The 27,723-nt window shown below is 39.2% G+C and overlaps 2 protein-coding genes across 6 annotated transcripts in view; one reads left to right on the top strand and one right to left on the bottom strand.

Annotated features, from left to right (window-relative positions):
- IQGAP2 (IQ motif containing GTPase activating protein 2) overlaps positions 1-27,723 on the bottom strand; it is a 317,888-nt gene that overhangs the window by 70,722 nt on the left and 219,443 nt on the right. For all 5 annotated transcript variants that reach the window (XM_017848709.1, XM_017848712.1, XM_017848710.1 and 2 more), the window contains 4 exons: positions 26,669-26,832; positions 10,727-10,817; positions 5,844-6,011; positions 709-851 (listed from right to left, as the gene is read on the bottom strand). In XM_017848709.1, coding sequence (XP_017704198.1) covers positions 709-851; positions 5,844-6,011; positions 10,727-10,817; positions 26,669-26,832 — 566 coding nt within the window. The remainder of the gene's footprint in view (positions 1-708; positions 852-5,843; positions 6,012-10,726; positions 10,818-26,668; positions 26,833-27,723) is intronic.
- On the top strand, positions 14,794-21,087 carry F2RL2 (coagulation factor II thrombin receptor like 2). Its single transcript, XM_017848714.1, has 2 exons — positions 14,794-15,061; positions 19,237-21,087. Exons 1-2 carry the CDS (start codon positions 14,998-15,000, stop codon positions 20,295-20,297), a joined length of 1,125 nt encoding a protein of 374 aa, XP_017704203.1. The 5' UTR covers positions 14,794-14,997; the 3' UTR covers positions 20,298-21,087.

Here is a 27,723-nt window from a genome sequence, read left to right as displayed (position 1 = left end):
GTATAACTCTTGGTTAGTGCAATACATGGACACATGGCTAATTTTTATGTCAGTTAATTGAAAGCCAAGTATAAGATACACTCAATTGTGATGTTAGCACTTACATTTGGACATGGGTACATCCAGAGCTCTAGAAATGTTAAGCAATGAAAACACGCTAAGATGACCATCTCAGAAGAAGCAAACGTTTAATGTTTACCCATCCTGCTCTTTGCCCAACTCTGTTCTTTCCTTCTGAAGCTGTCCTGGAGATGGCTGGGGCCATGTGTGACAGAGATGCCCTCTCTAGCACTTTGTAGAAAAAAATGACATTTTGGTTTGAAAGGTACAATGTTAAGTTGCAGAATGAGATGGGTGGGAAAGAAATACCTTTTAAATATTGACAACCCAGGAATTATCATTAATTGTGCTTAATTAAGTCAAGGAAAATCTTAAGATTGATTTCTTAGGATAATCTACCATCCCAAATAAATAGTGAAATATTTCTTCCCCCTGCTCTACTTGGTTTTGTTAAGCCAATATGGAAAAAATTCTGTACATTAGTAACAATGCAGCCACATTCAACTGCAGTTCACGAAGATTTTCTTACATATCCAGCCTTCAGATAAATCAATTAGTTCCTCTCATCACTTCCATAATTCAGAAATAGACAACCAGTCAAATTTAACTTTATACAGTACAGTTATCCATCAAACACCAACCTCCTACCTCGATTTCTTTTCCTGTGAGCCATGATTCTTTATACAAGCATGATTCAGGTATGACCCAGGAACCCTCTTTTGAATCAGTGTTGTAATAGTAGTCATATTTTTCATGCAGGTTGAGTTTGAGCCATGAACCTTCACTAGACACTAAAGAAAAAAGTTTGTTAAATTCTATAGAGACACAGTGAACCCTTAAACATTAGCGTAGTTTCTTTAATATGTAAAATAAATGAATATGTTTTTCACCAAACCTTCAGACAGTCAAAGGCATCAGAAATGACCCACTAACATGGAATAAATTCGATGTATTTAATGGCAGATGCCTGCCAACCCAAGGAAAAGGAAGAGACACGAATGTCTAAGGCTAGCTCTGGAACTTAAATCTTTCATGAGGATGATAAAACATGTTCGGCCAAAACAGTCAAAGAGAAGGAAAAGCAAATAATAATTGTAAGTCCCAGGTAGATGCAAACAACAACACATGTAGACAAAGGAAACCAATCGGCAAGATCCTCTTTGCTTACAAAGTTTACCTGCAATTTCTCCAACACGGATATACCCACAAGGACTGTGGCCCTTATTTAAGGAGGGCCAATGATTGGCATTAAACCAAAGCAGAACCTTCAGAGACAACGTTACTCAAAGTACAAAATGGCATAAGCACAACATAAAGGTCAACTAAAGTAGGGAAAAAGAAATTTCCTGGTTCCTCTGACTTATTTTGTGCTACGCAACCACACAAAATGAGAAAAAAAATTTTTTTTGAAACTTAATTTTGGGGGAGGGGTGATAGAAAAACCTATGGTAGTTATGACTTCAATTGGTCAAGAATATCTCCTCCTCATGAATCTATGGGCTAAACCTCATATTTAGAAATCTGTTTATTTTGTTGAATGGTTACAATTCTGGTCCCAGACCTGAGAGCAAAAAACAACAGAAAAACATAAGAAGTTCTAACTTAGACTAAGCTAAGTCAACTGCACCAAGTGAGCATGAGACTCATTACCTTTCCAGGTAAATCAAAGTTCAAGTGAATTTCTTCACAGAATATTGAAATGCATTGAAATAACTAAGCAGGGGTAACTTTAAGGTCTTTAATATGTGTTAATGCTTCATTTGACTTTAAATGCCCCTCACCTGTTCTTTCTGTTTGTCAATGCCCAGGAAGAGAGATGTATCTCTTTTCAATGGGCAGTCAGACAGCTGGTTCATCTGTTTAGAAACATGGGTCTACTACAAAATACATTGTACAGTCAAGTTAGGATGTTTACAAGTAATTATTATTCTTTCTTCCTTTCCTTCCCTCTTCCTCCCCTCCCCTCCCCTCCCTTCCTTTCTTTCTTGCTTTTGAGACAGGGTCTCACTCTGTTACCCAGGCTGGAGAACAGTGGTGTGACCAAGGCTCACTGCAACCTCAACTTCCCCAGGCTCAGATGAGCCTTCAGAGTAGCTGGGAACCACAGGATCATGCACAACTGGCTAATTTTTTGTATTTTTTGTAGAGATGGGTTTTGCCATGTTGTCCAGGCTGTTCTCTAACTCCTAGGGTCAAGCAATCCACTCGCCTCAGCCGCCCAAAGTGCTGGGATTATAGGCATGAACCACCACGACCAGCCAATTATGATATTTTCAATTACCAATAGTTGTCAGATTCATAAATGTTTTCAGAAGAATAATCACCCTTCTTAACACAACTGTCTCAGTGGGAAGGGAAGAAAGCAAGCAAAGCTGGTGAAAATGTTTCTCCCATCCCTTAAACTGAGAAGTAAAAAATTTCTTAGTTGGTTAAAAGCCAATCACCAATGGTCAATTCACTTGAACTTTGATTTACCTGGAAAGGCAATGAGTCTAAAGCTCACTTGATAGCAGCTGACTTAGTTTAGTCTAAGTTAGAACTTCTTATATTTTCTGTTGTTTTAGCTGTCACCCAAATATGACACATGGGAAAAGAAGCAGGCAAGTTTAGGAGAGAGAAGAGATAAACTAAGTTTTTTCCACGATGAATATGAAATTAGGATAGCTCATTAATACAGTTATGTAATTCTTTTATAATGAAGGATGAGACAGGGGACATTACAGTAATTCCTGATGAAGAGATCTGAATGGCATTAGAAGGCTTTACTTGGGTTAGGATGTCAGTAGGTAATAGGCAAGAAGAATTCCTATCTTTTTCACATCTAGTTTGAATGTAGTTAGACAAGAGGCTGAGGAGAGCTATTTTCCAGCATGGGTTCCAAATAGTTTTCCTAAGAAATATAGTTGGGTTGTTACTTAGAAAAAAGACTGATAACAGTTAGTTAAGAGGTGATGAACATTCCACAAGGAGGCATACTTTTTAGATGCCTTCCAGACAAAATTATACGTGAACATACAGAAGCGTTAAACTGAGTTGTAAGGCTGAGTAATCCATCCACCGAATGGTGGATGTTTTAGTTTGGGAAAAGATAGCCATCCTAGAACCAGAGGTGAAAAAGATAAGAATGAATCATCCTGTGCATTCCTCAAACAATGCTCATAGCTCTATCGGGAGGTGAAAATCAGTCTTTAATTGCTTGGGATGCTCTTCTTTCTAGAACAGGGGTCGGCAAACTTTTTCTGTAGAGTCAGAGAGTAGGGGCTGGGTGCGGTGGCTCATGCCTGTAATCCCAGCACTTTGGGAGGCCGAGGCAGGTGGATCACCTGAGGTCAGGAGTTCGAGACCAACCTGGTCAACATGGTGAAACCCCGTCTCTACTAAAAAATACAAAAATGAGCCAGGCATGTTGGCATGTAACTGTAATCCCAGATAGTTGGGAGGCTGAGAAAGGAGAATTGCTTGAACCTAGGAGGTGGAGGTTGCAGTGAGCCAAGATTGCCCTGCTGCACTCCAGCCTGGGTGACAGAGCGAGACTTCATCTTGGGAAAAAAAAAGGCAAATATTTTCAGCTTTGCAGGCTTTGGGTCTCTGAAACAACCACTCAGCACTACCACTGCAGCAGGGAAGCAGCCATAGATCATATATAAATTAATGTGTGGCTGGATTTCAGCGAAAATGTATTTATTAAGGCAGATGGCAGCACAAGAAATGTACTAAAAATGATTAGAATGAGTTCAGCAAGGTTGCAGGATACAAGATCAATATACAAAAATCAGTTGGATGAAAAGATATGCCCACGAAAAAACCCAGACATAAATGTTCATAGCAGTCTCATTTAGAATAGCCAAAAGTTGGGGGGAGAGGGTGGCACAGAATACAGGTTCCATCAGTTGATGACTGGGTAAACAAAACGTGGCATATTCATACAATGGAATATTAGCCACAAAAAAGGACAAATTGACAAATACTACATGAATGAACTCTGAAAATATTATGCTAGGTAAAAGAAGCCAGACACAAAAGGCTATGTATTGTATAATTCTGTTTACATGAAATGTCCAAAACAGGCCAAAGGCAGAAAGTAGATTAGTAGTTGCCTGGGGCTGGGGAGTGGGTGATGGGGATTGATTGCTAATAGGTACTGGGTTTTGTTTTGGTGTAATGAAAATGTTCTGGAATTAACTAGAGGTGTTGGATTTACAACCTTGTGAATATACTAAAAACCTCTTAATTACATACCTTAAAAGGACAATTTTATGGCATATAAATTATTTCTCAATAAAAAGTCAATTGTGTATCTATAAACTAGCAATAAACAATCCCAAAATATAATTAAAAAACAATATTTACAATAGAATAAAAATGATAAAATACTTAGGAATAAATTTAATGAAACAAATGCAAGCCTTGTATGCTGAAAACTACAAAAAATTGTTGAAAGAGTTTTAAACTTGATTAAAAGGAAAGACATCCCATGTACATGGATCAGAATATTGTTAAGATGGCAAGACTTCTCAAAGTTATCTATAGATTCAATATGATCTCAGTTGACAAAAGTCTTGCTGCCTTTTTTTATTCCCAGAAGAATGAATCTGAAGCACTTCCTAGGTTTCTGAATTGGATACAAAGGGATTTGACTATAGTCACCCAAATATGACACATGGAAAACGAAGTAGACAAGTTTAGGAGACAGAAGATAAACTAAGTTTTTCCAGGATGAATTTGAAATTAGGATAGCTCATTAATACAATTATGCAATTCTTTCCCAATGAAGGATGAGACAGGGGACATTACAGAAATTCTTGATGAAGAGATCTGAATGGAACAGAGAGGGACTCAAGGGTGACCAGATGCCAAGTAAGAGAGTGGTCATTTCATTAATAGAAAATTTACTGAATTTTAAGGTGGAATCTCCAAGTTGGAAATATATGAAACTTGAAAGCAAGTACATAGGGTACTACTAGACAAACACCAAGTTGGACTAAAAAAGTTTTTTTTTTTCCTTAAGCTCTACTTCTACGGCCATACGCTGTCACACTAGTTTCTTAAAGATGAATACTATCCTGTAGATGACCTACAATGTGGTACAAATAAACACTAGCCTAGAAGTTGAGAGCCACCTTGATCCTTGACACTAGGAAATAGTAGGTGCTTAGTAAAATCTACTAAAGGAATTCTGGATTAAAAATTAATTGTCCTTGGGTCTACCATTCTTTTCCGCTGTCTGAAATCTTACCAATGTGAATTTCCAAATCTGAAAAATGAGTATCAAACTGTATAGTCTCAAAGATTATTTCCAGAGCTAACAAAGTAGGTTCTGCCGTTGGATTGAGTAGGCATAACTAGTTGCCTAGCTTTGTCAACTGATCCCTTGCAGACTGGCTTACTGTTCTTTATTTTATATATTCAAAATTACTCTTTACCCCTACTTAATACTGTACAATCACAAGGGATTAAGTGAGAGAAAATATTAGTATAAACATCTATTTATATCACTGGACTACCCATAGGAATAAATCAATCAATAAGCATGACCTGTATAAGGCACAGATTGTCAAATATGACATTTTCTTAATGCCATCCATATATTGCCACTGAGCTCATCATAGCTTTCCAAAACTAAAAAGAAACATTTAAAACTTTTCCTAATTTCCTTAGCCATAGATGACAAAAAATTACAGAAATATTAATTTGAAAGCAATACTTGTCTTAAAATTAAGAAAATATAATACCACAGAAATGGTATTTAAAATAGTTTGTGCTAAAGTAACAAACCAACTTACCTTTTTCAGATTTGAGCTCTTTTGCCTTCACAAGGGCATCATAGTATTTGTCAGCACACTCTGGGATTATGTCATTTGCATTAGAAGTGGAAGACTTCAATACAGACAAAATATCACTTGATTTTTTTCCTTCCAAACACTGATTAACATCAACCACCAGAGTAACCCCTGGGTAATTGAAAAAAAAGTTTCTTGTTAATGGTTATCTTCCACTTACTTCAAGGCATGCAAATATATAATTCGACGTTTTAGGAATGCATTAGTATCAAACATTTTTACCCTTTGAGAATATTTACCACATATGCCCAAGACAATCACAAATTCACCGACCAGTTTAGTCCATAAGAATTAGATACCATGGGAGTATGGTTTATTAAAAACAATAGTCTTCCCTGGTTACTCACACATGGTATCAAGGCACTAGGTTTTGCTTGCTGTAGTAATCTATGAAATGGGGTGAATACACACCAACAGTAGATATGCAGCTCTAACCTAGGCCATTAACATGTATTTGAGAACTAGTTTTACAAAGACATTTGTTTACTTTAGGATAAGCAAAATGCTTTTTAAGTTATAGAAATCCTGGTATTCTCTTGTATAGTGCCAATATATTTAGCAAGATTGTCATAAACAACCTAAACAAGAGTTCTGGAAAGGCAGAGCTGGTGGATATGTGCGACGGAGTCCTAATACTTAATTCTGGAACCATTTTAGACCTAACTAGCATTTTATCCCATTGCGAATTTCTACCCCTCCTCATTAACAAAACCATATTAAACTCTTGGTTGCCTAAGGAAAGTTAACTTAGTGAATTATTTCCCACTTTAATTCCAGGTAAGAATATCCAATCAGTAGGACTGGCGTTTTCACAACCAGTAAATGCACTGAGTTAGAAAAGTAGAACCAGAAAATGAAAAGAAGCCAAGTTAAAATACTTACTACATGGAAAACATCTTGATGAAAAGAGAAGGAAGACATGGATACTTTTTCTTTTTTTCTTACATGTACACCAAACTCTACAAATATTAAATTACAATCTGTTCTCATCAAATTATGTTCACAGGTGCATAGTACTATGAGGGTTAAAGGCGAAAGGAAAACAGAGATTGACTTTCAACAACCTGGAGTCAAAGTCATGCAAATCTGGAGGGGCACACAGAGATGAAAGGAGAACTTCTCAGGCAAACTCCAGTGGTTATTGAACAAAAGGTATGGCAGTATTTTCTTATGCTAATAGAGGTTAACAGGAAATGGGTAGACATTGCCCTTTCCTCCCTTTCCTCTTCTTCTGGAAAGCTTTGTAGGATAGAGAAAATAGAGTACTGGAAATTGAGAAGTTTGTGGTCTGAGAATAGCCAAAGGAACAAGAAAATGACAAAAATTATCACATAAACTACATGTGACAGTGTCATCTAACCCAATAAAATGCAATTTTCCTTAAAAGATATTACAAAAGGCACACATTTCTTGCATATATTATCATTGAGTATCGATGTGCTCGTTCACACGTCAATCAGATAACTAAAGCTAATTCCTTTACGGACCAATTCTCATCTTAATCATTTTTGACGAAAACTCTAAAACACGCCTTAGAGAAAATCCTAACAGGACAGTTGCTATTGCTCCTTATTTTACCCAAAGTCTCTGATATAAAGTAGGTGCTTAATGTCTGCTGAGAGCTGCCAGAAGAGTCCTTCTTGTCATTAAAATTGTGCTGTGCTATAATCCGGTGTTATTTTCAAGGACTATGGAGGTGTTTGGGCTTACTGGCTCCTGCACAAAATAGCCTTAATAACTCCTATACTTCCTAGTTTTTCCTTCTTCCTTCACTGTAAGCTGTCACTTTTTACTGGCATTGATGTGCCTGTCTATGGCAGCTTAAGCACTTTACTGCCTTGTGACTTTTGGCTTCTGATGTGCTCTGAGTCACAATCAAACAGGAAAAGAAACTACCAAAGATAATAGAGTTTCACCTAAGAAAAGAATCAACAGGCTCAAAGTGTCTATCTGAGGGGTCCTCAGTGAAAAAAGTAGATTAACTTCAATGTGTTTACTTTGAGATATCTATTTTGATTGCTTTTTTCCTTAATCTGTGAGTTGTAGCTAAGTTCCAGATAGCCACAGGTATCAGATATCAGATAGATGACTTTCACTCCAGAAAGTCAGGTATGTTTCTGCCAAGGAACAAATTAAGAAATCTCCCATAAATCTCCTAAGAGATCCAAAAAATGTTTGCTTTACATCTTAAGCCATATACCAGCAGGCTCTCTTAAGGCACACATTCACAGTGGAGGTGATATAACCCCTAACGGGGCAAAAATTGGTTTCTGCAGGGAGAGAGTGAAAAAAATCTCTTTATGTATTAAGTACAGGTCTACATATGGCACATAAACAGGTATACAATATATCTGTGGCACTAAAATTTCATGGTAAAGAGTGATTAGAGAAAAAACTGTCTAAAAAGATTCTTTAGGGTGCCATAATGAGAAAAAGGTAGAGAAGGACTGCTCTAAGAAATCAAAAGTAGAGGCAAATCTACTTTCAGCAAGCAAGATACACCAGTGAATGTGAACACTGGGCCAAAATGAAAGGGACTTGAGTTACTCTGCCCTTTTAAATTTTGCTGATGGTAACATATCTGGGCCAACACATCTTCTTTTATCATATTATCTGAGAGTGTGTTTGATGCTTATAGTGTGTGACCAGAATCTATTTCAAGTCTTCATGCAAATAATGAATAATGTTTTTAAAAGGTTAAATTCTTGTTGAAAGTCAGAAAACTCTCATAGGTAGTATTAACTTTGGAAAATCTTTTTTGCTGTTATATATAGTAAAAGAAAGTATACCAGCTCCTCTAACGGACAGGACAGAGGGAAAAGATAGGATTTCAGATGTGCAAGTACAGAGTACAAAATCATACATTTGAGAAAACCTCTTACTTTTATAGTCAATAGTACCATGAGTCTCAATGTGAAAAACAGAATCAACTTAACATTTGCAGGCCAAAGCAATGAATATAAGAAGAAATTTTTGTTTTTTTTTTTTTTTTTTTTGAGACGGAGTTCTTGGCTCCTTGCCGCCCAGGCTGGAGTGCGTGGCGGCCCTCTCAGCCACTGCAAGCCTCCGCCTCCCCGGGTTCACGCCATTTGCTCCTGTCCTCAGCCTCCGAAGTAGCTGGGAGCTACAGGCGGCCGCCTCGTCGCGCCGGCTGTTTTTTGTAATTTTTTTAGTAGAGACGGGGTTTCACCCGTATTAGCCAGGGATGGTTCGATCGTCCTGACCTCGGTGATCGCGCGTCCGTCTCGGCCTCCCAAAAGTGGGCTGGGATTAGCAGGCTTGAGCCCGGACCGCGCCCGGCCCAGAAAATTTAACATTAAACTTTTAAAAACCTTCTAAATTGGTTTGATTTCTAAGAGACAAATCATAACCATTTTAGGCTATTTTAATATCTGAATTACAATCGAATTTCTCAAAAGTGTCTCTTCAGACTATGGCTTCCTTCAATTTTATATTTAAGTTGAAATTTCTTATATATACACCTCCACTTTATTATTTTTTTTCTTAAGGCGTGCTAGAAAGGAAAGACTTCAAAGTTCCTTAGGGAATAAAAGTTCAGGTTAGAGAAATACACACATTTTTCTAAGCTAAGGAAATAAAGCCCAGATGTTTCTCACAGATGCTTCCGAGGTTGAAAAGCCCATCTGTGGAGTAAGACAAAGTCATCTTAAGAACCTTCTCTGACCTGATATAACAGAAGAGATTTTAATTATGCCATGAGTTGGTAGGTTAATGAAATATACTTTTAGGAATCTTAATTTATATATGGAGAATGTGAGCATAGCCATTTAGAAGCTATTTCAGACTATCATGTGAATTTTCATATTATTCTTCCTTAAAAACAGAGGGTTAAACACTTTTATCATTTGAACCAATGTGGGGATCCTGCCAGTTGCTGATTATACCTATTCCAATTATGCACTCCAGAACTGGGGAAGTAACCACAGAAGGGGTTTAGGGACCCACAGTGAGATGGATCTGAGCTAATATTCTATTGATCACCTGACCTCCATAAACCCCTACATTGACTGGTGGACCACAGTTATGTTTTGGGCCTCTTGGAATTAGTGTCAGTTCAGAGCAAGTGTCCACTAATCCCAAAATTCTGATTATGCCCTTTCTCCTAAGTACAGTCACCCTGGTAAAAGGCCATAGGTCCCTTTGTGGGAGGGGTGGAAGAAAGACTAACAGTATACATTTTTGGTAGTGTAGCTGAGTTCTTCCTCAAGGGGCCTGGCCTTCCCTTCATTTGAGGGGTTCTGGATTTGTAAACTGGCCCCATTCTGGGAATTGATTGAGGGTCCATGACTGTTCTTATGATTCAAGGTAGACTTATATTTGCTTGAGTCAAAACTCATTCAGTGTACAGATTAAGTAAGAATTGAGTAGACTGCCAGTCTATTTCACTTCTAGTTGCACCATGATCAGCTAGCCAACTCCATAGATCTCCTATTGGTTCTGTTTCTATGGAAAACCCTGGTAACAATAAAGGCCATGAAAAGGAGAAAAAAGCATCTATTAAGTAGAAATGGTCTAGTTCTCTAAAAATCAAGAGAAAAAAAGGATTTGATTCAATTATACAATTTGAGAGCTTAAAAACTATTTTTTACCTTCTGGATTTTGTTCAGCAACATTGTTAAATTTTGTTGGAGATAGAGTCAAATCACTGACAACAGGGCAACCAACTAGTTTTGGTATAATTATGTGTCCAAGAACTAAAACTTGGTAAGAATCCAAATCTTCCAGAAATTAAAAATCACATGACTTCAGGCACATAACCAAATCCAAAAAGACAAGTTTCAAGAGCAAAGGAGGTGAGGGCTTACATTGTTTTGCTCTGTCCTCGTCCACATTGGCCTCGTCGACGGCTTGCTGTATCTCATCCAGCCAAAGCACTTTGGAAACACTCTCAGGGTCCTGGGAACAATGTCACAGAATAAAAAGAAAGAACAGTGAATGATGAGGAAACAGAATTAATAACTGCTTTTGAGGAGCCATTTAATCATAATTCCCACAAATTCTTAATCAGCAACTACCCAGCTCTGCCATGTACTGTATACACTCCTGATGAAGCAGACCCCAAACCTGACCACTTCCCCCTTCTTCCCCACCACTCTTGAGTCCAACCCTCCATCATCTCCCAACTGGACAGCCGCACTAGACCCCTAGTAGCTTCTGCTGCATCTAAGCTTGCCCTCACCACAGTGGCCCTTTATAGACAGCCCAGAGGATCTCTTCAAAATGGATAGCTCAGTGCACCACTCCTCTGTTTAAACCTTCCCCAAAGGCTTCCCCCAGCAGTTAGAAGGAAACACAAGGTGCCTTCTCAGGGACAGTGGGGCTCCAACAGCATGGTCCTGCCTACTGCCTCTCTGGCTGCACCTTACACCCCTCTACTTCCCCCTTCCTGTTCTAGACCTTCACACAAGTCTCTTTCAGACCACAATACTCTATCTACCCTCACAGCGTGGCTGTTGGCTTTTTCTTATCATTCAGGTCTCAACTTAGATGCTACCTACTCCAAAAAGCCTTCCTGGGCTACCCTAGTCAAACACTCTCTCCCTCAATCAATTACTGTGGTTCTCAAACTAAGTGTCAAGGGGCCCCAGGGTACCATGGGATATTTTTAATTTGAGAGAAACACAGGGATCGTCCATATTTATCAGACACAGATACAAAAATTAAAAACAAATAACATGGTGATTGTCCTCAAGGAGCTAACATTGTAGTGTAAGAGACAGATGTGTCAAGACATATAGCTGGGTGTGGTGGCTTACACCTGTAATCCCAGCACTTTGGGAGGCTGAGCGGGGGTGGATCACTTGAGGTCAGGAGTTTGAGGCCAGCCTGGCCAACATGGTGAAACCCCATCTCTACTAAAAATACAAAAATTAGCCAGGTATGGTGGTGCATGCCTGTAGTCCCAGCTACTTGGGAGGAAGGTGGGAGGACTGCTTGAACCTGGGAGGTGGAGGTTGCAGTAAGCCAAGGTCAGGCCACTGAACTCCAGCCTGGGCGACAGAGTGAGACTTTGTCTCACACACACAAAAAAAAAGAAAGAAAAAAAAGGAAAAAGAATTATAATACAATGTGATCAGGGCAATATATGCTGCAGACACATGATCCAGACATAGGTGAGAAAGGGTTAACCTATGGTAAAGGTGTTGAGTTGCAGGGGGAGCAAGACTAAGTAGTTAAAGATAGCTTCAGAAAGGAAGCAACAGCAGCAATGAAAATGTATTGCATTTTTCCTATTATAGGTAAATATTCATATTTAACTTTGGGTTGATTCTGATGGTCCTGCTACAAAAGCAACCCTGACCGATATTAAGTGGAACTTCTAGGTAGCAAATGTGTTTTATAAAATCTTGTCTGAGATGGCAAGTAAATAATTATCAGCAGAGATATTTCCAGGAAACATGTGACATTTAACAAATGGGAACATTTTACCTATGTGTAGAAGTAAGTGTCATGTTCTAAATCCTAAGTCAAGACTGTGATGAATGAAAGGTAATGGATCCGGCACTGACTCTGTCATTTAAAACTTAAGATGGATGGGGGCAGGAAGGAGAGGAAATAGTCACTGGTTCCTCTGGCAGGCTTCTAACGCTATTTTCCTCAGAGACTAACGTGAGATAATGCATGTGGAAAGGGCTCTGAAAATGAGACAAAGTATCTATTATTTCATCCTGCAACGTCTGGGCTAAAGGAGACCTCTGGGGAAGTCTTGGTGCCTGCTTCCACAATCACCTCTAGCTACGTGGCAGACTACAATGGAAGCATCAGCAAGATTTTCCATTTCTTTTAAGAATGGATGGGGGAGGCTCAAACAGGAAGCTGGGTGGAAAGGGGAAGACTAGAGGAGGAAAAAAGAGACAGGGAAGCAGGAGCTAATTTTTCTCTGTTTCCAAGATCTCAGAGAACCCAGCACTCCCCAGGTATAGCCTAAAAACTAAGCTCTACAAGTTCATTTATGTGTCTCAGTTCTTTTGAAGGGTATTTACCTTCCTTCATAACTTATCACTGTAGAAGATGCACCACACAGATTTTTACCCAGATGAGAAGGCAGTAACAATCTTACTTCAAAGCTTAAAGTATTAGTCTTATGAGCCAAACTGAAGAGAGAAATTACAAATCAGATGAATTTAAGTCAACAGTTTAAATTATGAAACATTGAACTAAAGGTTGCTAGAGTTAAATGTAAAACAAAGAGTAAAAGCTGAATCTTATCAATGTAAAGTCTGCTTTTTCTTAATTTATTGATTTTGTTTTATTTTTGAGATGGAGTGTTGCTCTGTCACCCAGGCTGACTCACTGCAACCTCTGCCTCTCAGGGTCAAGCTATTCTCCTGCCTCAGCCTCCCAAGTAGCTGGGATTACAGGCACCCGCCAGCATGCTTGGCTAATTTTTGTATTTTTAGTAGAGATGGGGTTTCACCATGTTGGTCAGGCCAGTCTCGAACTCCTGACCTCAAGTGATCCCCCCCACCTCAGCCTCCCAAAGTGCTGGGCTTACAGGCGTGAGCCACTGCGACCGGCCAAGTCTGCTTTTTCAATTGTTCACCAGAAGACTGAAAATAATAGTATATTTATGGGACGGCCACACCTCCACTTCAGTTAAACAGCCAGGTTCAAGAGAAGAGTTAAAAATGAATTAAATGACCAGAAACTAGGCCATGTGCAAATCGTCATAAATTCCTGAATTTAGATAACTCCCAGAAAAGTTCTAATTAAACAGAAAAAACCTTTGTCAATATTTTATGTTTTTTATTTCTGCAATATAATAGCATTCAATCTCAATTTGTATAACCATATATTATGTAGTTGAAGTATTAAACACTGACTTTTGTAAAAATCTTGGTCTAATGTAATTTAATCAAGATGTGAAAGGTTTCCGCAGATCAATTTCTTCCTAGCTTATCCCTGGCCTTTAAGTCTCATGTGAAATTTGTATTTTCTGATTCTTGCTGTATTTTGTAAGGAGCAGGCAGTGGGGTGGTGAGGCTTCAAGTTTAAGTTTCATTTACTACAGAAAAATCTGTTATAATGCATTTTTTTTTACTGTATATTAAGTCATACTCTACAGAATATAACAATTCATAAAAGCTAATATGTTGTACAACAGTGTGAATGTATTTAACATTACTGAACTGTATGCTTAATACTGGTTAAGAGAGTAAATTTTATGTTATGTATATTTTACCTTTATTAAAAATATCTTCTTGTAGACTTATTCATCAGCACTCATGGAATAAAGGGAGTTCTCCTCATTTTAGTGATGTGCTATGATTTTAGTTTAATTGAACAATGTTGTTTGGGAGGTTCCTCATCTGACCCTAAGGGTTATTGAATGGCTCAAAACACATCAAGATAAGGCAAAAAAAAAAAAAGCCCGAACAAACCCCATCCTCACCCAGCAAAGAAAAACCACCACCACTCAAAAGCCAGGTTCTGGCCAGGCACTGATGACAAATTCAAATCAATATGACATTGATGGAAAATTTTCAAAGTAATTGACCACTCAGTTTGAATTTCTTAAAAAATGTTTGCTTTCCACGATTAATTTATAATTATATAAGGTGTTTAAGAATTAAGATTTGAAATAGCTGGGAAGATAAAGGAAAGGATAATTTATTAAGTAGAAATTACACTCTGGAACTGCATTTTTAAAATGGTAAGAAATGAAATATGGGACAGATTCAAAACTTACTGCTGCTCAATATCTGTTTTTGGCTTAGTTCTATAAAGGCCTGAGTAATTTCTGCCATTTTTAAATGCAAATATACTAGGGGAGAATTACAGCACCTATTCAGAATAGATTGTTGGGGGTGGGTAAGAGTTAAATGCCTTTCTCCAGGGATAACGTAACACACTCAGAGGCTTGGCCTGAGTCATGTTTACTGAAGCATCGAGTGGGTTACATCCTTTCCCTACGGGGGACCAGTGCAAGTTTCCTGCCTGTACAGCACAGGAGAGCAAACTTCTACAGACAGACCAAGGCTTCCATTTGCTGCTGACACATGGAACTGAGGTGAAATTGTGCTCCATGATTGTATACGTTTCATAACGTTCAAGAGACGAGACTCGGGTCATCAAAATGAAAGCCCTCATCTTTGCAGCTGCTGGACTCCTGCTTCTGTTGCCCACTTTTTGTCAGAGCGGTAAGCAATTTTCTCAGGGGGTAGGATGGGGATGTGCGTTCCTGTTACAAATTAACAGTCAACTGAACCTAGCTTTCTTTGCATCTCACACAAACTGCAAACCCCAAAGGCAGTTTGATCTTTATTATTAAAAGGTAGAACCATGGAAATGAACATCTATAGTTCATTTACTCTATTCAAACCTGGTCAAAGACTAAGTGTTCCCTCCTGATGTTTAAAAATATGTGGTGTATTCAAGATTTTAGATGTCTACAATTAAGTCAGGGAGCAATTTTGAAAGATGTTTTGTGTTTGTAAGAATTTTCTCTTCTGGTTAAGCAAAGATGGCACTTTTTCAAGGGATTAAAAAATATATCCTGTGTTTATACCTCTTGATGAGATATAAATGGGAGAAACAAGAATATTGCCAGAAAGAGAAAGTCATCTGCTTTCAATAGCTGGCAATGCTAATAAGTCAGTATTTCCAAAATGAATGACCTTTTTTGCTTTTCAGTGGGGAGTTCTCCCTACCCTCATATGATTTTTTAATTTTAGAAATAAGGTCTCCCAAATACTGTTATCCAACTTCAAATGTACATTCCACTTTACCCATCACGATGTTAGCCTGAAGCCTCCTGCTTTTTCCAAAAATAACAAATTTGGGATAGGTCTGTACCTGTCACTTTTTATTAGGTCACACACTCCAGTCAACATTGTTAGGAGTGGGAGAGGCAAAGACTGCACATAGCAAGGGAAACAAAAACAGAAAACAATGCTTTCTAAAGGAACATTGCTTAAATTCACAGTTGGAATCCCTGAGTTGTTGCAGAGAGCTCTAAGAGAATCTGTGGTGATTAGCAGTAAGCACATGTGGGATTTATGAAGACAGTAAGTGCACGCTCTTTCTGGGAGTAGATGGGCCAATATGCTAAGAAGCAGAATTGCAAAAGAAACAAGGTTTGCGGGGGTGGTTCCTTCAAGACACTAGTAGGGTTTGATGGAGGTGAAAACGGGGGACTCTGAAGGAAACGAAGAGGCAGTGAATTTGCTTTCTTCCATAGGGGTGGGGGAGAAATGTGAAGGAAGAAAGAAGTAAGCTTGTCCAACTTGCCTTATTTTGTTGTGGTTTTGTTTTGCTTTAGCCTTTTAGCAGCCTGAAGCCATGGTTTTTAGTTTCTGTCTCTAGTGATAAACGGAAAAGATGGATGAGGAAGGGGCTTTACTGGCTCAACTAGAAACAGAAACTGTGAATGAATCCATGACGGTATTCTCTCCTTCGGACACCCCTGAGAGGCCGGAGTTTTCCCCAGACAGAAAACATTTTGGAAACATTATGCCCAATGGAAGCCTCTATGAAGAATTAAAATACATAAAAAAAATTTAACAATGAGTACAATTCATAAGGAAAACCAGGCTCTGAGGAATAAAAGACTTATTTAAGTGGAACCAGATCTGGCATTCTCGTGGAAAATGGAATCAAATCAACTTTTCCACAAAACAAAGGCACTGTTTGGCATGTCTGGAGGCATGATGTCTTGCTAAATCCCAGAAATTTTCTGAAAACGGACAAACACTTGGTTTTAACAGCTTTTTAACATCAGGCTAATAACTTATACGGCATGATCTTCAGCCACCATTCTCTAACTTTGTGCCTATCTTCAAAGGCACTTCTCTTTGGGTGATGTCAGATGCAAGAATTTTTCCAAAATGCAAAAGTGAGCAGAAGGGTTTGTGTGTCACACACACCTTCCAAGATCACCTCTAAATACAGGCACAGAAGAATGCTGCCTCCCGCATTTTTCTTTCCTTTTCTTTAATCTACCTTTTCTTAAATGATACCTGATCACCTCCATACCCTCAGTTATCAGGCTACACTTCCAATATTTTACACTGTGAATTCAGCTTGTGCAATCTCAGGTTTACACGGAGAGTTTCCATTTCACCCGGCAGCTAACTGCTAGAGATTAAAGCAGGAAGAGAAACTGGCTCTGAATGAAACACAGGTTACTAAACACGAACTTCAAGTATTCAATATGGAGGAATTTTGAGGCCATGGGACAAGATGTAATGGCGCAGTACTGGCATTTTAAATCGATAAGAATGAGGTTTATATTTGGCATAGAAGTCTATCTTAAAGGTAACATTAGAAATCTGAGAGAATCTATTTTCTATACATGTGAAAGGGTTACAAAAAGTTATATAATAATAAATGTTCAGGTTTGGGCTTTAAGATTTTGTTTTTGAAATTGCAGGAATTAGGATTATTAACATCAACATGCCAAGGAACATCAAATCTTGATAGCATATAGTTGATGTGTTTCTATCTTTTAAAGAATTCATTTCCAACTTCTTAGGTCCTCATACCGATTTCATCTTCTGATTTTTCCTCCTTTGTTTCCTCTTCCCTTAAAATCTGTCATTATCCCTAAAGTCCACCTTTGGATTCTTTCTTCTCATAACTCTCCCTAGGCCATCTAAACCACTTCCACTGAATTAAACGAGAGCCTCCATGCAGACTACAACAAACCATGCCTCTAATTTGGGCTCCTGGAATTTTGGACCCACATCTAGTCTTCTAACCAGGTGCTGGATGTTTTACACACTAATATTCCACCAGCAACTCATCCTCAGTCAGACTAAAAACAGATTGTAGCTTCTCCCCCATCCTGCCCCCTTGTCTCTTCCAACTCAGTTAATGGCATCCTTTCCCTCCAAGTCATCTAGAGTAGAAACCTGAGTCATTATTGCTTCCTGCCTCTCCCTCACTGCACCCCAAAGCCAATCAGATGCCAAGTCCCTTTGAGCCGCCATCAGTCTCATGTGTTCACCTCTGCCTTTCCATGACCACTGTTCTAGCTCAGTAACGCACTGAGCTATGAATGATAACAGTAGCCTCCAAATCAGGTCCCCTTGCCTCTGATTTCTTACCTTTTCAATCTATTCTCTAAACTATTACCTAAGACATCTTAAAAACAAGTCAAAATAATGGCTATATTAGTTTCCTATTGCTGCTATATCAAATTACTACAAATTGAGTGGCTTAAGACAACAGATTATATTCCTGGAGATCAGAGGTCTTAAAATCAAGGCCGTTGGTGGGGTTGTGTTCATTCTGGAGGCTCTAGGAGAGACTCGGCTATCTTGCTTTTTTCAGCTTCTAGAAGCTGCCTGCACTCCTTGGCTTATGACCCTTTCTTCCATCTTCAAAGCCAGCAGCATAATATCTTCAAATCTCTGACTTTGACCCTCTTACCTTCCCCTTAAATGGACTCTTACAATTATATTTGACCCACCCAGACAATCCAGGAAAATCTCATTTTAAGATCCTTAACTAAGTTAGATCTGCAAAACTCCTTTTGCTAGGTAAAGGAACAAACATACTTGTAGGTTCCAGGAATTAGCAGGTAGAATCTTAGGGGGGTGCTATTATTCTGCCTAACACAATGCTCATTCCTCTGTTCAAAATTATGTGTGCAATCCCAGCATCTGTGAATAGACATATGATTTCTTAGGATAGTTTAGAGGCCCTTCAGGAATTTAGCTGTCACTCACTCTTTAAATTTCCTTTCTCAGCTGCACCTTATTAGCATAAGACAATGCATTTTTATGCATCTTCTCCACTAGTAGCATTACTTACAGATAGAAATGGAGTTTATTTAAAACTTTACACCACTGACACATAAGTATACAATGAAAATTTGCTAAATCAACTTATTTGGCATTCCCAGATTCCATGATAGCCCACATTATGCTTCTGCCCATTCATCACCAGCAGAATCTTACTCATTAAATTCTATCTTTTTATGAACCTTGCTAATCTTTGCTCAAGTTCATCTTTTCCTTGACATTTTGCTCAAACATCTGAATCTATTAAGCATTGTCTGAATGCCTATATAGTTTATAATTAACATGCCTATAATATTCTGATGGGCTTTTTTGTTTCTTCCAATAGTATTATAAACACCTTACATACAAGGACTGATCATTTAGTTTTTGTTTCTGCATGAGATAGTGTTGTTCTGGGGCATATGATATGTATTAAATATATGCTTGTTGAGTGACTAATCTACAATAACTTTTAAAATAAAAGTGATCTTAAATTCTACAATCACAGAAATTATTTATAAATAATTAAACACATTGTTTTCTTTTCTCTTGAACTATACATTTATGTTAATACTTTCTTTCAATTACAGGCATGGAAAATGATACAAACAACTTGGCAAAGCCAATCTTACATATTAAGACCTTTCGTGGAGCTCCCCCAGAATCTTTTGAAGAGTTCCCCTTTTCTGCCTTAGAAGGCTGGACAGGAGCCACCATTACTGTAAAAATTAAGTGCCCTGAAGAAAGTGCTTCACATCTCCATGTGAAAAATGCTACCATGGGGTACCTGACCAGCTCCTTAAGTACCAAACTGATACCTGCCATCTACCTCCTGGTGTTTGTAGTTGGTGTCCCGGCCAACGCCATAACCCTGTGGATGCTTTTCTTCAGGACCAGATCCATCTGTACGACCGTATTCTACACCAACCTGGCCATTGCAGATTTTCTTTTTTGTGTTACGTTGCCCTTTAAGATAGCTTACCATCTCAATGGGAACAACTGGGTATTTGGAGAGGTCCTGTGCCGGGCCACCACAGTCATCTTCTATGGCAACATGTACTGCTCCATTCTGCTCCTTGCCTGCATCAGCATCAATCGCTACCTGGCCATCGTCCATCCTTTCACCTACCGGGGCCTGCCCAAGCATACCTATGCCTTGGTAACATGTGGACTGGTGTGGGCAACAGTTTTCTTATATATGCTGCCATTTTTCATCCTGAAGCAGGAATATTATCTTGTTCAGCCGGACATCACCACCTGCCATGATGTTCACAACACATGCGAGTCCTCATCTCCCTTCCAACTCTACTACTTCATCTCCTTGGCATTCTTTGGATTCTTAATTCCATTTGTGCTTATCATCTACTGCTACACAGCCATCATCCGGACACTTGGTGCATATGATCATAGATGGTTGTGGTATGTTAAGGCGAGTCTCCTCATCCTTGTGATTTTTACCGTTTGCTTTGCTCCAAGCAATATTATACTTATTATTCACCATGCTAACTACTACTATAACAACACTGATGGCTTATATTTTATATATCTCATAGCTTTGTGCCTGGGCAGCCTTAATAGTTGCTTAGATCCATTCCTTTATTTTCTCATGTCAAAAATCAGAAATCACTCTACTGCTTACCTTACAAAATAAATAGTGAAATCATCTTAGAGAACAAGGACAGCCACCACAGAGAACGTCTGTTTTCACGGACAACACATGCATAGTGCAAGGAGCTACATTTCTGAGCTCCTAAGAAATATGCTTCAAAGGTCAAACATTACAAAAGTATTAGCTTTTTTTTTTTTTTTTTTTTTTTTTTTTTTTTTGAGACTGAGTGTCACTTTATCACCCAGACAGGCACGCAGTGGCGCTATCTTGGCTCACTGCAACCTCCGCCTCCCAGGTCAGCCTCCCAGGTAGCTGGGATTACACCACCACGCCCAGTTAATTTTTGTATTTTTAGTAGAGATGGGGTTTCACCATGTTGGCCAGGCTGGTCTTGAACTCCTGACCTCAAGTGATCCGCCTGCCTCGGCCTCCCAAAGTGCTAGGATTACAGGCGTGAGCCACTGAGCCAGTCAGCATTAGTAATTTTTAAAAATACTTTATCAGTATTTAAAAACGTTAATGCAGGAGAAAAGATACCACAACTCTTTATGGAAAATGACATTTCCATTTGCCTCATTGCTACTTCAAGCTCTTTAAATCGCCATCTTCCCTGTTCTGTGAGTGGTACTGCCATCCTTGACATCTGACATCGGTTTTTATTCTTTGGTCTCTTTCGACTCTCATGCTGGTGGCTGCCTCATCAACTGATCCTATCTTTGTAGGGTCGCTCACCAGGGTTCTTTATTTAGTTTCGCCTTTGCCTTCTTTTTTCTTTTTTTAAATGGAGACGGGGTCTTGCTTCGTCATCTGGCTGAAGCGCAGTGGCCTGATCATAGCTCACTTCAGCCTCCAACTCCTGGGCTCAAGCAATCCTAATGTGTCAGCCTCCCAAGTAGCTAAGACTACAGGCATGCACCACCGTACCCAACTAATTTTATTTTTTATTTTTTGCAGAGATGGAGTCTCACTTGCCCAGGCTGGTCTTGAACTCCTGGTCTCAAGTGATCTTCCTATCTCAGCCTCCCAAAGTGCTGGGACTACAGGCATGAGCCACTACACCCAGCCCACCTCTACTTTCTAAGTATTCTCTCCACTGCCAGCCTACCCTCTGCTTCACAAGTCCTGCCAGATTAATCTTCCTTAGATATCAGCTAGGATACATCACTAAAACGTCTCCACTAACTCCACTGCTTCTATAATAAATCATAAATCTTTAGCCTGGCATTCAAGGCTCAATTGCTAATCCAACTTCCTGTTAAACCTTGTTTGTGATACAGGCACCAACCAAACCTCTTGCTGTGCTCGATCTCTACTCTGCCTCAGACTGAAAAGCTAGTCCTGACGTCTTTGCCTTAATTCTGTCCATTTTTTCTTTCAAGTCCTCAAAGGACCATTCTTCCCTGATTCTCAGGCTAGAAGTGTCACTTTTCTTATCTGTACTTCCAAAGCACTTTCGTATACTTTTCATTATGGCATTTATATATAGTTCATTTATATTTAAATTTGTATTCCATGAACAATCAAGTACCATGTATAATGGAGAAAGTGCTCATCCGCTCCCTTCCTTGAGCTTCTGGGTGATGCCAGGCCCAAATCTTTGTGGCGCCCAGCTCCATGCTTTGAATACTATGTAGCTGAATGAATTTTTAAAATCTCAAAGCAGTTAAACAGCAGGAAAGCCCATTAACATCATACTGAAAAAGCAACATACTGTGATGATATGGGATGATGTCATTTCAGGTTGGGCATACAAAAAAATAAGGAAGCTAAACTAAGACTATACTCACAAGGCCATTTAGAAGTTTTAAATAATGCCTCTACTGTTTTTTTTCTTTGACATAGCTTTTAATTGGGAAATGGAATTTTGTCATTAATACCCATTATATTCCTGTAAGTAAATGACTATTTTTCCCTTAACTCAGTGATTAGACAGGAGGGAAGATATTAGTGATAAGACAGCAGGGAAAATATTAGTGGTAAAGAGTGAATGGTAGTAGTGAATATAAATGGGGTTGAGCAAACTTTAAGCATAAAGGACTGCTGAGATGAATTTACAAGTCTGTAGGAATCTGCCTTGACTGTATTTCGTACTGCCCAATAAAACAATAAAAAACAATTTTAAATGTATATTTTTAAATGTGCAGTTTTCTATTTCATTGGACTTAAGTAAAAAGCTTCCACATGAAGGCCCTTTATAATGTGTGTGTGGTTATGCAAAGAGCAAAACTCAGGTAAACACTAACGTGAGTGAAAAATCTAAAGTAAGTTTCGAGAAGATAAAACTTAAATGGAAGGAACTGACTTCTGAAAATTAAGTCATCAATTACAACAGTTTTACCTAGGGAAAAAATACAGCAATATTCGTTAAAAGCACACAGTTTTTATGGTATATACAAGGAGCAAAACAGAACTTTTTCGTGGAGTATATAATTCATATGTTCACAAGCAAAACCTTCAATTGTAGAATAGCACACAACCCAGTGAACAGACATAGAAAAAGTGTTAAAGTCAACATGACCATTACTCAAGTCTCTTTCCAAGAGGCAAAAAGAATTTGGTGGCTACACAAGGTTATACTTGAAATACTGCTAAAGAGGACCAAGAATCCTCACCAACTTCCATCACTGTCCTCCATCTTTGATAAAACTGGGCATCCATTCTATGAATATGTTACCCATTGTGTCCTTTAATGGCTGTATGCTTTGGCACACTTTTACTTTACACTGATAATATCAGCAATATAATTTTCTTCTATTATTTTCCAAGGCCAGACCTTGGGAAGACAAGGCACAGAAATACCTTCATAAACACACAACTGGAAACTTCTAGGAGTCAAAACAGTAGAGGATGCTGAATGTGGTGGCTTGTGCCTATAATCCCAGCTACTTGAGAGGCTGAGGTGGGAGGATCACTTGAGCCCAGGAGTTTGAGACCAGCCTGGGCAACATAGCAAGATCCTGTCTCCAAAAAAAAAAAAAAAAAAAAAAAAGGCAGAGGGGAAAATCAAGGACATTAAAGACAACATTGTCAAACAACAGAATTAGGATTTTTCCAAGAAAAAAGAACAGGCTGAGAAAAGAAAGTTTCAAAGTCAATGAACAGAGAAAGAAAACTACTTAAAAACAGGAATTTAACCAAATATGATTTATTGCTTGGACCTGCATGCAGTATTTTAAATCTGTTTAAATCTGTTAGTAATCACCAGTATATTTCAAACCTCTGATTATATACTCTAACTGGTTTAATGCCTGAACTAGAACGCAGAGCCCTAGGCTCCTTATTAATGCTCTAATCACACCATGAAAGCTACCGCTTCTGCACCTAGAAAGGATGCCTGACACAGAGCTGGCATGGTGTGGGCATTCAAAGGCTTCTTTCAAAGGACTCCTGTGGAGTTCTATCTCAATCTAGACTAGAATGTTCCATCTAGAAGGGACCTATACTGCCTGCCTATGAAAGGCCTTGGGTTTGTGGAGTCAGGTTCACCTCAAAGACAAACCCCCATGTGGCTGTGGGCAGACAGGGACCCAGGTCTGTCTCTATTTGTCCTCAGAAGACCCCAACTTTGGTGTGTGAACAGAGCAGACCCTACGTCTAGTAAGAACCTTGAGGCCAGGTGCTGTGGCTCACACCTGTAATCCCAGAACTTTGGGAGGCTGAGGCAGGTGGATAACCTGAAGTCAAGAGTTCAAGACCAACCTGACCAACATGGTGAAACCTCGTCTCTACAAATACAAAAATTAGCTGGGCATGATGGTGGGTACCTGTAGTCCCTGCTACTCGGGAGGCTGAGGCAGGAGAATCGGTTGAACCTGGGAGGTAGAGGTTGCAGTGAGCTGATATGGTGCCACTGCACTCCAGCCTGGGTGACTGATCGAGACTCTGTCTCAAAAAAAAAAAAAAAAAAAAAGAACCTTGAGATCACTCACCCCTTACTTAGAAGGCAACCATAGGTGTGCACAATAATACGAGCTACATTATTTAAGCCCTTTTTTTGGTGCCAGGCTCCATGCTAAATGCTATAGCTACACAAACATGTGCACATATTCTTCATTAATAGTACCTATAGTTATATATTGATATATATTATATTTACATATTGTATATTCTCATTGAACCCTCACCATAATCCTATAAGACAGGTACTATTATTCCAGTTTTATACACGCAAAAATAAACATATAGAGATTTGGTGACTTGACCAAGATCACATAACCAATTTGTGGCAAAGCCAGGATTTGATGTCTATCTTCAAAGCAAATGATTTTGTCTTCCAATGATTATAAGTTTACCATGTGGCATGGCCACAGCCACCTCAGTGGAAACATCAAGGTGAAGGCCCACTCTCCTCCTCCTGGGATATATGGACTCCAGGCTTGTGTATGAGTCCTCACTCTCCCACTCACTGGCTGTACCTTGGCCAGGCGTCCGCCCCGAGCCTCAGGCTCATTCACATCAGATGAGACAGCACCCATTCCACAGGTGGTATGAGGCTTAAATGAGAAAGACTGATGTGAGTGGGGGCGCTTGGCAAAGCGAGGAGGGTCAGGCAATGCTATTGACGTTCCTGTCAGAAGGCTGGCAGTGCAGAGGGGGCCACCATGGGGGATAACTTTCTCTCACCTTCAATGAGGCAGTGGAGTAGTGAGGATAGGATTTACATTGGGTTTTAAAAGTTTAGAAAGAGTAATGATTTAATACATACACTCCTTAAAAAAATTAAAATCCAAGCAGTACAAAAACAGAGTGAAAAAGAAATCTCCCACCCATACTAGCCTTCTAGTTCACCTTCCAGAAGGTATCCTCCCTCCAGAAATATTTTAGACACCTAGAAGAGTGTGTGTGCCCCTCCCAACACATACACAAGTCTGTATTCATTTATGTGCACATCACAGCATGATTTTTTTTTTTGCTTAACAACATTTAGGTTGTTTTTCGTGTTTTGTTATTGCAAATGAAGCTGCAGTAAACATCTTTTCCCATCTGCCATAATACGTAATTATAATGTTTCTGAATCAGACAGACCTGAACTGTATGTAGTCTCAGGACTAATTATCTTTTAGATAGCTTTAATTTTGTTTTATTTAATTTAATTTATTTATTTTGAGACAGAGCCTTGCTGTGTCGCCCAGGTTGGAGTGCAATGGCGCGATCTCGGCTCGCTGCAACCTCTGCCTCCTCGGTTCAAGAGATTCTTGCGCCTCAACCTCCCAAGTAGCTAGGAATATAAGTGTGGGCCACCACACCTGGCTAATTTTGTATTTTTTCTTTTTTTAAGTAGAGATGGAGTTTTGCCATGTTTGCCAGGTTGGTCTCGAACTCCTGGCCTCAAGTGATCCACCTGCCTTGGCTTCCCAACATGCTGGGATTACAGGTGTGAGCCACCGTGCCTGGTCACGTTTTAGATAGCTTTCAACAAGTTACTTAATCTTGGTTTCATTATGTGTAAGATGGCAATAATGATGACAAAATGGTTCAGAAGGCTGTTATGAATTGTTGTGATGATTAAATGAGATGATATACATGAGGATTTAATATCATGCCTGACAAATAGTAGGTTCTCAATAAATGTTTGCATTAACCAAGGATGTTTTTCCTGTTTCGAATGAGGCAGTTCCTAGGTTCTAAAGACCTAGACAGAGGAGACAACCACCCTTTCAGTTGGGTTTGCACCTGAAGACAGGGCAGCCATAAGTGGCTAGGTCCCAGGTGGCATCACTCCCACTCTTAGGTGACAGATCACATCAGCCTCACCACTCAGCCCACTGGCCTTATCACAGAGGCCAGTCTTTGTGGGGCTCCTTATAATAGCGGTACAAGCTCTGTACTCGGAAAAAGTCACTAGTCTTCAAGAGGACAGCTTCTGCTCTACCTCCACACCAACTTCTCTTAGGATTCTAGTCCCCGACAGTCTCCAACATCAGTAAATCAATCTGTGTATCTCTCTATTTGACACTTTGTGCACCCTTATCTTTACTATTACTTATCTGTTCCATGTGACAATGTCCACTGCCTCAATCAGTTTCTAAGCATTTTGAAGATAAGGTCAGAGAACATTCAAACGGTATTATATGTCCCTCTGTATCCCCATCTTCTCTACCAGAAGCTATGGACTGAACTGTGCATGTAGTATCTACTAAGGAAATAGTCAATGAATTGAACTCTGAACAAGAACTCACCTACAACAGAGTTTTTAGTCAAAGAATTAAAGCAATAAATAGCTCTGGAGCTGGTTTCCCCCTAATGTTTGGTACCAGGAAAATAACAGCTCTATTATTTCCATTCTGATTCATAGGTAATTGTTGGGACAACAAGCTCATGAGATTTAACGTAAATGGGTCAAATCTTCCTTCTTCCCTCCCCCTGCCACCCAGCCTGTAAAATTTAAAAGAAACAGATACACTAAAACTTACTCCGAGTTTCTGTGATTTAGCATGGTATAAAACATCCTGGTAGTGCTGGGCATGGGCTGGGTCCACATCACTAATATTTGCAGTAGGTAGGAGCAAAGTTTCTAAAGTCCTCAAAGGATTCCCTTCATCAATAGCTTCATTGATGTACCCTACAGCTACAACTCCTAGAAAATGAAGAAGTAGTTTTCCTTTTAAGTCACAGTACATTATAACTTCTCTAGTATCACCTATTGCAAAAGGCTAATAAACTAGTACAGCAAGGTTGTAGGATGCAAGATCCAGGCACAAAACCAATTATGTTTCTATACACTCATAATAAGCAATCTGAAAATATAATTAAGAACACATTCAATTCATAATAGAGTGCAACTACAAATACATTATAATTATAAATAGAATAAATATTTAGATATAATTTAATGAAAGAAACATAAGACATGTACACTGAAAACTATAAAACACCATGGGAAAAAACTTAAAGACAACTTAAATAAGTGAAAAGATAGCCCATGTTCATGAATTGGAAGATTTAATGTTGTTAAGATGGAATTACTTCTTAAATTGATCTACAGATTCAATGTGACTTCTGTCAAGGTCCCAGTTGCTGGGTTTTTTTTTTTTTTTTTGAGAGAGTCTTGCTCTGTCCCCCAGGCTGGAGTGCAGTGGCATGATCTCGGCTCACTGCCACCTCCGCCTCCCGTGTTCAAGAGATTCTTGTGCCTCAGCCTCCTGAGTAGCTCTCTACATTCTGACCAACACTTGTTATTGTCTTTTTTATTACAGTCATCCTAGTGGGTGTGAAGTGGTATCACACTGTGGTTCGGATTTGCATTTTTCTAGTGACTAATGATTTTGAGCATCTTTTCATGTGTTTATTTCCCCTTTGTACATCATCTTTAAAGAAATGAAATGTCTATTCAAGTCCCAGCTACTTGGGAGGCTGAGGCAGGAGGATCGCTTGAATCCAGGAGGCAGAGGTTGCAGTGAGCCAAGATTGCACTACTGCACTCTAGCCTGGGTGACAGAGTAAGACTCTGCTCCCCCTGCCAAAAAAA

This window comes from Rhinopithecus bieti, unplaced genomic scaffold (assembly GCF_001698545.2).
Source record: "Rhinopithecus bieti isolate Rb0 unplaced genomic scaffold, ASM169854v2 scaffold_30918, whole genome shotgun sequence".
NCBI lineage: Eukaryota > Metazoa > Chordata > Mammalia > Primates > Cercopithecidae > Rhinopithecus > Rhinopithecus bieti.
The sequence above is the reverse complement of the archived record's forward strand: the minus strand, read 5'-3'. Positions and strand labels throughout refer to the sequence as shown.